The sequence below is a fragment of the Pseudonaja textilis genome, chromosome 3 (genome assembly GCF_049901715.1).
Source record: "Pseudonaja textilis isolate UNSWEBS1 chromosome 3, rPseTex1.2, whole genome shotgun sequence".
NCBI classification, from domain to species: Eukaryota; Metazoa; Chordata; class Lepidosauria; order Squamata; family Elapidae; genus Pseudonaja; species Pseudonaja textilis.
The window spans coordinates 10,516,962-10,529,581 of NC_141992.1; the positions used below are offsets into that span (position 1 = coordinate 10,516,962).

General features: G+C 39.5%; 1 protein-coding gene across 2 annotated transcripts; it reads left to right on the plus strand.

The window, feature by feature from the left end:
• Positions 1–756: 756 nt before the first annotated feature.
• On the plus strand, positions 757–10,667 carry RPS21 (ribosomal protein S21). 2 transcript variants are annotated; one of them, XM_026697401.2, is made up of 6 exons: positions 757–909; positions 2,820–2,913; positions 7,341–7,404; positions 8,011–8,082; positions 9,925–9,980; positions 10,603–10,667. In XM_026697401.2, the coding sequence occupies exons 2-6, from the start codon at positions 2,864–2,866 to the stop codon at positions 10,610–10,612; spliced, it is 252 nt and encodes an 83-aa protein (XP_026553186.1). In that variant the 5' UTR covers positions 757–909; positions 2,820–2,863; the 3' UTR covers positions 10,613–10,667. The 2 variants fall into 2 exon arrangements, with proteins under 2 accessions (XP_026553186.1, XP_087785038.1); XM_087928912.1 differs by lacking the exon at positions 10,603–10,667 and having other exon boundaries at positions 9,925–9,984.
• Positions 10,668–12,620: the final 1,953 nt, after the last annotated feature.

A 12,620-nucleotide genomic window follows, 5' to 3' on the forward strand; every position in this document is an offset into this window, starting at 1 on the left:
AGGTTGCCCTCTAATTGAGTGGCTGAGACTCCCATCAGCCCAGTCATGGGCTGGGGGTTTGATCTGAATGCAGGTTAGAGATTAACAGAGTTGGAAGGGACCTTGTTGGTCATCTAGTCTAACCCCCCCACCGAAGAAGGAGACCCTACACCACTTGACAGATGGCAGTCCAGTCTCTTCTTGAAAGCTTCCAGTGATGAAGCTCCCACAATTTCCAAAGGCAACTTCTGTTCCATTGGTTGATTGTTCTGTCAGAAAAATTCTCCTTATTTCCAGGTTGGATCTCTCCTTGTTTAGTTTCCATCCATTATTCCTTATATGGCCTACAGGTGCTTTTGAAAATAGATTGACCCCACTCCTCTCTGTGGCAGCCCCTCAAATATTGGAACATTGCTATCATGTCTCCCCTGGTCCTTCTCTTCACTAGACTAGCTGTGCCCAGCGGAAGTCCTGAATGCAAACCCAATCTAGATCAGTGTTTTTACAACCTTGGCAACTTTTAAGAATAGGTGGACTTCAAATCCCAGAATACCCCAGTCACCATGAGGCCATATAAGCCACATCCCAGGCTCCTTTGCGCGCTTCTTTCTCCCGCTGGGCGCTTCTTGAATTCTCTTCAGATCGCACATCGCTCCTAAAAGCGCGCGCTCAGGTTGGACCTTCCCGCCCTCAAAACAGGAGAAAGGCATGGGCGTGGCTAACTCCCTCTTCCCCCCGCCCTCCAAGTAGCGCCCCACCCTTCTGCTTTCTGGGACGCTGTCTCGCCGCTTTCGCTCTCGCGTTCCGATGGCGTCATCTCCTACGCGCCGCCCCGTGGCTTTCCCCCCCTCCCTTCGGCAGCGCGCTTTCGAGTCGCTTCGGAGTGACGTCCTCTTCCTTTTCCGGCCTGGGCTCGCGGCGTGTGAGGAGGTGAGCCGAGGCCTATCCCGGTTCGCGGGGCTGTTTCTTTCTCGCCGCCTTTCCCCGGGGCCGGTGGGGACACGGCGGGAAGGGGTATCTTCCTTTGTTTCCACGGAGCCGGGGCGGTCTTCCTAAGATTACTGCGGGGCGGGGAAGGAAGAATGCGCCCGCGACCCTCCTTTTCCCAATGCTGCCTATACCGAAAGCCAAGCCCCATTAGGAGGCTAGAGCCTAGAGTGGGAAGGGCCCTTTGAGGTTATCGAGCCCAGCCCCCTGCACCTGCAGGGCTTCCAAATTAAAATGTCCCAGACAGCTTCGTTTGTTACATTTCTTTCCTGTTTTTCCCATCTGATGGCTGCCTGGCCACACTTCCTGCGAAGGGGAACCCACCACCTGCCTGGGTTCCTCTTAAGAAAGCAAGCAAAGCTTTGCATGCTTGGCTTTTCTCAGGTATTACCACCCACCCATCCACCCACATGCATTGATTTCTGCTTTACTGTATCTTGGATCCATCCTTTTTGGCCTGCATTCAAGGCCGCAGAGAACAGATCCTGCCCTTTCCTGTCAGATCCAGCCAGATATCTGATCCATCCTCCATCCTTCTTGCTCAAGGCAAATGCAGATTAGTTTTTTTTAATGGTAATTCTGCTTAGAAGGAAATCTTGGCCCAGGATCTGGAATCAGAATGAGAATAGAGCTGAAAGGGACTTTGGAGGTCTTCTAGTCCAGCCCCCCTTCTCAAGTAGGAGATCCTAATACCATTTCACACAATTGACTGTCCAGCCTCTTCTTTAAAATCTCCAAGTGATGAAGCACCTACAACTTCTGAAAGCAAGCTGGTCCACTGGTTAATTATCCTCACTGTTAGGAAGTTTCTCCTTAATTCCAGGTTGCTTCCAACCATTGTTTCTTGTCCTGCTTTCTGGTGCTTTGGAAAGTAAATTGACCCCCTCCTCTTTGTGGCAGCCTCTCAATTATTGGAATACTGCTATCATGTCACCCTAGTCCTTTTTTGTATATTAGCCAAACCCAAATCCTGCAACAGTTGTTCATATGTTTTAGTCTCCAAGCCTTTAGTCATCTTAGTTGCTCTGCAGTTTTTCCAAAGACAAGCCCATGCCTTCTGTTTCACTTAGTGCTCATGAGAACCTAGAAAATGGGGTTGAATAGTCATAGAACCGGAGCTTTTGAGAAAACTTTGATTTAAGAAAGCGAGAGGGAGCAGTGTTTGTAGATTTTTATACTCGGTTTATGAGTTTTATCATCTAGATGCAGATTAGCAGAGCAAATGAATGCAGCCATTCTATGGCCTGTTACTTTCTACATACATGCATCTATCCTTTCTGTAGTTTTCAGAGTGGCAGGTAGTTGTACTGGCTAAGGAGAATGAGGAAATGCCTGAGTGTATTCCTGCTTGCATCTGAGAAAAAAGAAGGGACTTCCTTTAGTAAGGATGGGAGAGAGCTTGTATCCTGCCATTCATATACTGTATCTCAAGTGTTATTAAATACAGGATTGTCTTAATGGGGTACTATGGCTAGTAGAGTACCATCTTGTTCCCAAAAGATGCACAAGCTAATATTAGCAATTCCAGTTTCTATTCTGTAAAGTTATGTGCAAATGGACAGCTACAGGTAATCCTTGACTTAACACCCAATTGTTTTCAAAGTTACAGTGGCACTGGAAAAAGTGACATGACTGTTTTTCACACTCAGAACTCTTGCAGCATCCCCATGATCATGTGGTAAAATTCAGGTGCTTAGCACCTGGGATATATTTATGATAGTTGCATTGTCCCAGGGTCATATGATTACCTTTTGTAACCTACCTAGCCAGCTTCTGACAAAGTCAATGGAAAAGCCAGATTTTCTTAATGACTGCATGATTCACTTAACTGATCTTAGCAATGATCTTTTTAGAAATCTCCCATTGCACTTGATTTGAGGCAAATAAAAGAAGCATAATGCAGAACGACGCTGGGGAATTTGTAGATCTCTACGTGCCTCGTAAATGGTGAGTATATTTGTTCATCAGAAATGGTGTGTCTTGGATGGTTTGGAAACTGATATGGCGGTATAATTACTTATTTGATCTTACATGTGACTCCAAATCAGTGGTACTCTTAAGTGTCTTAAATTCTCTTCATCTAGTTTGATTAAAATAGTAAAATAGAGTAGCTAAACTAACAATCTCAAAAACAGTAGTACAGAAAAATTATAAAGACTTACACCCCAATGGAATAGTAAACAGCCAAACGTGCCAGATTATGGAGTCCTAACTTGTATGAATTGTCCATTGGGGCTTTCTTTAAAAAAAATCCAAACTTTTGTGGCTCTAAAAGCTCAACACGGTAAATATAGTCTGGTAATCTGGTAAAATAATCTTAACCAGGACAGCCTCTTATGTATAAGATGCAACTGGCAGGATATCCATGGATTTATAAGGATTGGAAGGGACAATTTTCTAGCTTCCATCTCAACACGTCTGGTGAAAGGAAATCATCACTTTTCTGGGTAGTTATTTCAAACTGCTGTAAGTACTGATAAAGGAGAATATTTGTAACTCAGGGTTGAAATGAAGAGGCTTTGGTGTTCTCTGAGCTTGGTTGTTTTGCAGGTGTTTCATTATCCAAACAGTGCTAGTGGCACTGATTATATTACCCTTTTGGGGGTGGGGGGGTAATGAAACATTTGCAAGAAAACAACCAAACTCAGAAAGCATCAAAAGATTTTCACTGCTATAAGTTTTAGGCAATTTACTTGCAAACTTAGCTTACCATCCTATCAGTACCTGGGGAAATTTTCTTAACTTGAACCAGTCGCAGATGGCTTTGTTCTTTTTTCCTCCCCTCCTATGGTTTTTGCCAGAAGTTATTGAAACGTGTTCAGATGGACCAACAAAGCAAGCTTAGGACAGTTTACTTACCTTATTCCTTGAATGAAAACAAAAACAGCAGTATCAGGCCTAGTATTTCCAACTACAGCATTAGGCTCTTCTCTTTCAGTGTGGTGAGAAGGACCCTTAACTAAACTAATCTTCGTCTTCCACCATAGCCACTAAGTACTTTTTATTTATTTACTGGTGAAACTCAAAAAATTAGAATATCGTGCAAAAGTTCATTTATTTCAGTAATTCAACTTAAAAGGTGAACCTAATATATGAGATAGACTCATTACCTGCAAAGTAAGATAGTTCAAGCCATGATTTGTCATAATTGTGATGATTATGGCTTAGAGCTCATGAAAACCCCAAATCCGCAATCTCAGAAAATTAGAATATTATGAAAAGGTTCAATATTCTAGGCTCAAAGTGTCCCACTCTAATCAGCTAATGAAGCCATAGCACCTGCAAAGGGTTCCCGAGCCTTTAAATGGTCTCTCAATCAGGTTCAGTAGGAATCACAATCATGGGAAAGACTGCTGACCTGACAGTTGTGCAGAAAACCATCATTGACACCCTCCATAAGGAGGGAAAGCCTCAAAAGGTAATTGCAAAAGAAATTGGATGTTCCCAAAGTGCTGTATCAAAGCACATTAATAGAAAGTTATGTGGAAGGGAAAAGTGTGGAAGAAAAAGGTGCGCAAGCAGCAGGGATGACCGCAGCCTGGAGAGGATTGTCAGGAAAAGGCCATTCAAAAGTGTTGCGGACTTTCACCAAGGAGTGGACTGAGACTGGAGTCAGTGCATCAAGAGCCACCACACACAGACAGATCCTGGACATGGGCTTCAAATGTCATATTCCTCTTGTCAAGCCGCTCCTGAACAACAAACAACGTCAGAAGCATCTTACCTGGGCTAAAGAAAAACAGACCTGGTCTGTTGCTCAATGGTCCAAAGTCCTTTTCTGATGAGAGCAACTTTTGCATCTCATTTGGAAACCAAGGACCCAGAGTCTGGAGGAAGAATGGAGAGGCACACACTGGAAGATGCTTGAAGTCCAGTGTGAAGTTTCCACAGTCTGTGTTGATTTGGGGAGCCATGACATCTGCTGGTGTTGGTCCACTGTGCTTCATTAAGTCCAGGGTCAATGCAGCCGTCTACCAGCAGATTTTGGAGCACTTCATGCTTCCTTCCACAGATGAGCTTTATGGAGATGCTGACTTCATTTTCCAGCAGGACTTGGCACCTGCCCACACTGCCAAAAGCACTAAAGCCTGGTTCAGTGACCGTGGGATTACTGTGCTTGATTGACCAGCAAACTCACCTGACCTGAACCCCATAGAGAATCTATGGGGCATTGCCAAGAGAAAGATGAGGGACATGAGACCGAACAATGCAGAAGAGCTGAAGGCCGCTATTGAAGCATCCTGGTCTTCTATACCACCTCAGCAGTGCCACAGGCTGATAGCTTCCATGCCACACCGCATTGAGGCAGTAATTGCTGCAAAAGGGGCTCAAACCAAGTACTGAGTACATATGCATGCTTATACTTTTCAGAGGTCCGATATTGTTCTATGTACAATCCTTGTTTTATTGATTGCATATAATATTCTAATTTTCTGAGATTGTGGATTTGGGGTTTTCATGAGCTGTAAGCCATAATCATCTCAATTATGACACATCACGGCTTGAACTATCTTGCTTTGCATGTAATGAGTCTCATATATTAGGTTCACCTTTTAAGTTGCATTACTGAAATAAATGAACTTTTGCACAATATTCTAATTTTTCGAGTTTCACCTGTAGATGTTTTTAGGTTGCTCTCATTTTTTAAAAAATAAATTTTAATCATTTTCATCATAAAAACACATCTCCATTCATTACAGCATTTCAATATCTGTGTTCACTCACATTAACATACTATCTAATTATGTAAGTTGCTACTATATATTACATATTTGTTTTTACATTCAACATAAATTGAATATTTACAGGCTTACAAACAGTATTTATTTATTTACTTACTATAGCTTCTACATACCCCTCATCTGTCAGCTTTGCGTCTTCCTTCCAACCAGTTGTACCATAAATTCCAAATCTCATAGTATTCCATTTTTTCTGTATCCTTTAATTCTATCGATAACCTATCCATCTCTGCATATTCTAAAACCTTTTTTATTATCATATCTGAAGGAGTATTATCTTGTTTCCAGTTCTGGGCAAAGGCATTTCTGACCACAGTTGTTATATGAAGTATTATGTACTGGAATTTTTTACAAATATCTCTTAATATACCCAATAAAAATATCTCAGGTTTCATCTTGATTTTTTTGTTTCATGATTTCTTCTAGCCAATTGTTAATTTTGCACCAGTATTTCTTAGCTTTGGGGCAGGTCAACCACATATGAAAGTAGGTTCCTTGTTTATGGTCACATCATTATTTTTTTAATGATCTAAGGTGACAAACAGATAATAATCCCTCTTTCTTCAATTTTCCCCACAATCCTGTGAGGTGAATCAGTCTGAGATGGGCTTAAGATCATACAACTGGCTTTTCTTCCTAAGGCAGGCCTAGAACTCACTGTCTCTGGGGATTGGCCCAAAGTTACCAGGTTGGCTTTAATGCCTAAAGCGAGACCAGAACTCACAATCTCCTAGTTTCTAACCCACAGGTGTCAAACTCAATTGTGTCAGGTGACATATTGCAATGTTTTTTGCCTTTGTGGAGCCAGGGTGGACATGACCTGCATCCGGCCCATGGGCCAGCAATTTGACAGGCCTGTTCTAGCCTGATGCTTTAACCATTAGACCAAACTGGTTAATGAAATTTAGTTAAGATGAGAGAAAATCATAAATAATCTGTCCAATTTTAGATTATAAAATAAAATTATTTCTAAAATTGAAGAAAAACCTTTCAACATTATATGGACATTCCAGAAGAGAGAATTGCAAACTGAAAATACATTGAAACATGGGTTTAGCTTTATGCCCAAATGAGTGCTCTACTATAGATAAGAAAATTGGTTTTCTTCTCAGGAAAGATCTTTCGCAGAGTAGTATTTTTCTGATTCACGATTTTAACTCATAATGTAATCTTAATGTGTCTTAATTGGACATTGTGTTTTATTCTGGTGCATTACATGCACACAGAGATTTGTTGTATTATTCAAGTAGCTACTTCAATATGTATGATTTACAATTATAAAAAAAGGAATTATAAGGAGGAATCTGGCATCTTTCCTGACTAATACATTTCATTAAAAAGCATAAAACAAACTAGCTTGTCAAAAATTACATTTTTAATAACATTTGTTAGAAATGGGGTTTCTGATTTTTTGTTAGGGTAGATTAGTACAGTTGCCCTCGTACTAAATAAGAGAGATTCTGGGTTTTTTAAAAAAATTATTATTGTGGTACGAACTTCTAAAAAAGTGATAAGTTGGCATGTCAAGAAATGGAATTGATGCTATATGATAGTTATCTAGAAAGATTACAGAGCATTTTTTCTAGATCAATTTCTGATTTTAATTTCTTCTGTTTTTCTATTTATTTTCTTTAGCTCTGCTAGCAATCGGATAATTGGTGCTAAAGACCATGCTTCCATCCAAATAAATGTTGCAGAAGTAAGTAAAATCTTTGTAATTCCAAGTTGAAATCTATCAGTGTTTCAAATAAAATAAATAGCTAGTTGCAATGGCATAGTCAAAAATATTTATTTTGGGATGATAGATCCAGATGTATGGACGTTAGGCATTAAGCTATATTTCCTAATTCGGGCAAACAATTGTTATGTAATTACAACTGTTAAATCAGAAGCTTTCAGAATACAAGAGAAACTTAGCAATGTAGAGAGAAAGAGAAAATGAATCAGATTAGAATAAAACATTCATTAATGGAGGCTGAAATTTTCATTTTGTTTCAGTCTTACATTAAAATTTAAAAATCACTTCAAACTTTTCCTCTTTTTACTTTCATATTGATGTGCCATGGAATAGCAGTAATGAAAAATTATTCTTTTATAAATGGGAATTTTTGCCCAGATTTCACTCTAGGTCAGAGTAAATGCATCTTTCCCTATAAACCCATTTGTTCGGGTTTGCTCAGTTGTCAAACTGGTTAGATATGTAAAACATAACATGAATAAATATATTCTGTGCCTTATACCAATCTGTCAGCTTTCAGATATGATTGTGCAACAGCTAATTGAACCCTCTTGATTCCAATGGCAGGTTGACAAAGCCACCGGCAGAGTGAATGGCCAGTTCAAAGCATATGCCATTTGTGGAGCAATCCGTCGGATGGTAAATCTAATCGTTTTTCAATGCCTCGTTTTTCAATTATAAGAGCAATGCCTATATTACATTAGAAAGGAAATTGTCGGCATTTCTTTGGTATTACAGAAAGAATGCAAGCAGGAAATTTTGAATACCATACATTAATATATTGCATAATATTAGAGGTAGTTTGGTCTAGTGGTTAATGCATCAGGTTAGAAATCGGGAGACTATGAGTTTCAGTCTAGCCCTAACCATGAAAGCCAACTGAGTGACAGCCAGTCCCTCTCAGTCCACACAATTTTGTTTTGGTTGTTGTGGAGAAAATAGGAGGGATATGTGTTGGATATGTTCACTTTGTGGTGCAGTGGCCTAAAGGTGGAGCTCTTGCCTCACAATCAGGAGGCTGCGAGTTTGATCCTAGGTAGTGGCAGGTATTTCTCTCTCTGGGCACAATGAGTAAATAACAGCTGCGAACTCTGCTCTGCATTGGTGGCAGGAAGGGCATCCGGCCAGTAAACACTTAGCTCCATTCAGTTTCCCCGATTCCACCGCGATAGATTACGGGATCATTAAAAGACCAAAAAAATTGTGTTGGATATGTTCACTGCCTTGAGTTATTTGTAAAAATACTAAAAGGTAGGACATACATGCAGACATACATAATAAAATAACATTGGGATATAAAATGTTCTATCATGGAATGTTGTAACCTCAAACAGACTGCCTTTCAAATTGTTCAAGAAACAGACAAACATTAGAATGGACTTGTTTCAAGGTGAAACCACTTCTGGAATATCCATTTCAGTGTCAATGTTTTACTGTGAAATGCTTCACCTATCTTCACCGTAGAAATATTAACACTCTATTCTAATTTTAGACTGTTATAATTATAAATGCTTTCTAACTATAGATTTTCAATCTTGGCTATTTTTAGAATAGAATAGAATAGAATAGAGTGGAATAGAATAGAATAGAATAGAATAGAATAGAATAGAATAGAATAGAATAGAATAGAATAGAATAGAATAGAATAGAATAGAATAGAATAGAATACTTTATTGGCCAAGTGTGATTGGACACACAAGGAATTTGTCTTGGTGTAAATACTCTCAGTATACATAAAGAAAAGGTACATTCGTTAAGAATCAAGAATCATAATGTGCAACACTTAATGACAGTCATAGGGTACAATCAACAATCAAATCATACTAGGAAACAGTCAAGTGGGAGCGGATGGGTGATAAGGAGTGGTGAGAAGATTAACAATAATAGTAGTGTACACTTTGTAAATAGTTGAACAGTGTTGAGGGAATTATTTGTTTAGCAGAGTGATGGCTTTCGGGGGAAAAAACTGTCCTTGTGTCTAGTTGTTCTGGTGTGCAGTGCTCTATAGCATCGTTTTGAGGAAAGGAGTTGAAACAGTTTATGTCCGGGATGTGAGGGGTCTGTAAATATTTTCACAGCCCTCTTTTTGACTAGTGAAGTATACAGGGCCTCAATGGAAGGCAGATGGGAAGTAACTGTTTTTTCTGCAGTCCTAATTACTCTCTGAAGTCTGTGTCTGTCCTGTTGGGTTGCAGAACCAAACCAGACAGTTACAGAGGTGCAGATGATAGACTCAGTAATTCCTCTGCAGAACTGGATCAGCAGCTCCTTGGGCAGTTTGAGCTTTCTGAGTTGGTGCAGGAAGAACTTTCTTTGTTGTGCTTATTTCCAGATTTTTAACCTTGGCAAATAAGTAGGCCATTCCTTCTTAATTGTCCATTCTTTGAACAATTTCCCAAATTCACCAAAGCATTTTCAGATTGAAATTCAGAGTATGAATTCAATTTCTTCATCTTACCTAACTACAAAACTGTTTTTCAGGGGGAATCTGATGATTCAATTCTGCGACTTGCAAAGAATGATGGAATTGTTTCCAAGTAAGTCTGATCCTTAAATCTGAAGCTGTGATAATGCATCTTTCTTTTCTGCTTTGCTTGATAGCACATCATGGATGTCATTAAGAGATACTATTCCCGAAATATATGCCTTGGTGAAAGTGCTTATTTATTACGTTTATATAGTCACTCATCTCACAAAAAGTGATTTTTATAAAACACCCATTTATCAGAACTGAGGAGAAATTTCCTGACAGTGAGAACAATTAATCAGTGGAAGAACTTCTTGTCTCCAGAAGTTGTGGGTGCTCCAACACTGGAGGTTTTCAAGAAGAGATTGGACAACATTTGTTTGAAATGGTTTCCTGCTTGTGAAGGGGTTGGACTAGAAGACATCCAACTTTTTTTTTCAGGTGTATTTTTCTGTTATCAGAAGCCAGTCTCAACATTTCCTCCTATAATTCCCCCTTCCCTATGAAAGTCTCTCCTCTCCCTTGTTTTTCAGTGCTTCTGGGTATATTTTCACGTTTAGCATAGAGCTGCAGCCAAACATTTTATTTTAAGATAAAGTCAAATGGGGCAGGTTCCAGGGAAGAATTTATGTGAGCCCATTCCTTAATTTCTTGGAAAATTAACCATTGTGCATTTTGTTTTGTCGTTGCAGGAATTTTTAACAGAAAAAAAATGTCATAACATGGGGTTTCCTAGAAAATAAACCATTGGAAAACATTTGTTGTGCAGTGCATTATTTCAAGTCATAACAGGCAGAATGCTTTACCCATGGCTAATTTTGAAGTTTACAGCATTATTGATAGGTGTCATTTAACACAGCTTAAAAGTACAGTCCTGTAGTAATTAACTATAAAATAAATTATTGGTTTCAGTGGCATTGATCCTAGAAATGTATTTGTTTCCTAAATTAAGTTTAAGAAACTGAAATAAGTAATTTGGTAAAGTGTTTATATTAAAGATTGATTAAAACATTCATAAGCCCTAGAGATAGATGGATTAGGTTTAACTAAAAGATTAGTTAAAATTAGTTAAAACACAGTTTTGAGGTACTCAAAGTTTGTAAACATGCAAGTTAAAATTTCTGAAATAATATGCAGCCCACAATGATACATGGCTTCTTCCCTTGTATTTGTTGCAGTGTGACAACTGACAGTCCATAAACTAGTTGATTTGAAGAATCATCCATGGATCTTTGCAACTAGGATTCTAATACTTGACAGAGATAGATGCACAGCTGTCAGCCCTAGGAAAGACATAATGGGATTTGCCCACGCCGTCTCTGAGAATTGGACATGACTGAACAGAAATTTTAAAAAATTAGGCAGCCTTCCATATATAGGTAGTCCTCGACTTACAACAGTTCATTTAGTGACTGTTCTTTGTTATATCACTGAAAAAAGTGACATCAGCATTTTTCACACTTAAGACCACTGCAGTTTCCTTGTGGTCATGTGATTAAAATTCAGACAGTTGGCAACCAACTCACATAACGTTTGCAGTGTCCCCACATCATGTGAACACCTTTTGCGATCCCCTGACACGCAGTGCCAACAGGGAAGCCGGATTCCTTTAACTGGCTTATTAACTTAACCACTGTAATGATTCACTTAACAACTGTGGTAAGAAAAGTCACAAAATGGGGCAAAACTCACTTAACAAATGTCTCATAGCAACCTAAATTTTGGGCTCCATTATGGTCGTAAGTAGAGGACTACCTGTATCGCCTCTGCTGTAGAAATATACTGTAATTTCTTGAATAGGAAAAATTTGGATGGTTTTTGTGGAATAAACAGTCATGAATAAGCAAGGCTTATTTGTGGAGGGGCGGTAATAGACTTAAATCAGCAAGTCAAAACAATTCATCTCCACTTTGTAAAGCCCAGAGACACTGCACTGAGTTCCATTGAAAAGGACCAATAGTTAATACTCCGTTGGCCTTTTATTTTCACTCCCTTGATTCTAGCTAATATCCATCATGTTCCACTTTAGACCATGTAAAAAGATTTCCCCTGTCCAGTCATGTCCGACTCTAGGAGGTAATGCTCTCCATATTGTCAGGATTCCGGCAGTTGCCCCAATTAAATCATGAGTCTCGAGCCAAAATGCCAAAACTTCAGAAGGATTTATTGGGAGTTAATGTGTCTGGCACTGCCCGGGTGTAGCCGACTCTGAGACACAATTCATGGTCACCCTTGACCCCGGTTTTGCTCAGCAGAAACTTCAGTCACCTAGTTACTATCTTTGAAAAGATATTTATGGAATGCACTTTCGATTTCCAAGCGGCTGCACTACTTTTTCAAACCTCTTTTCCACCTCCTTTTCTGTTGGCAACTCTAAAAAGACCATAGAAATATTTTATGAGTTGACACATGTTAGCCGAGGGACCCAGTATTGTCCAAGGACGTTTCCACGATCGTGTGGCAACCATGACATTATGCCACAGCACAGAGCGTGCAGCAAAACAGAATGCTGTTAGAACGTGTATGGGTAACTATTTGGCTTGCAAATGCCGTTTTACAGGTAATCCTTGAATTTACGAGCAATTTTCATTTTCAACGATCATATAACCTCAGGATGATGTGACCATCATAAATACAGAAACTCCTCGACTTACAACAGTTCACTTAGTAACCATTCGAAGTTACAACAGCATTGACAAAAGTGACAATG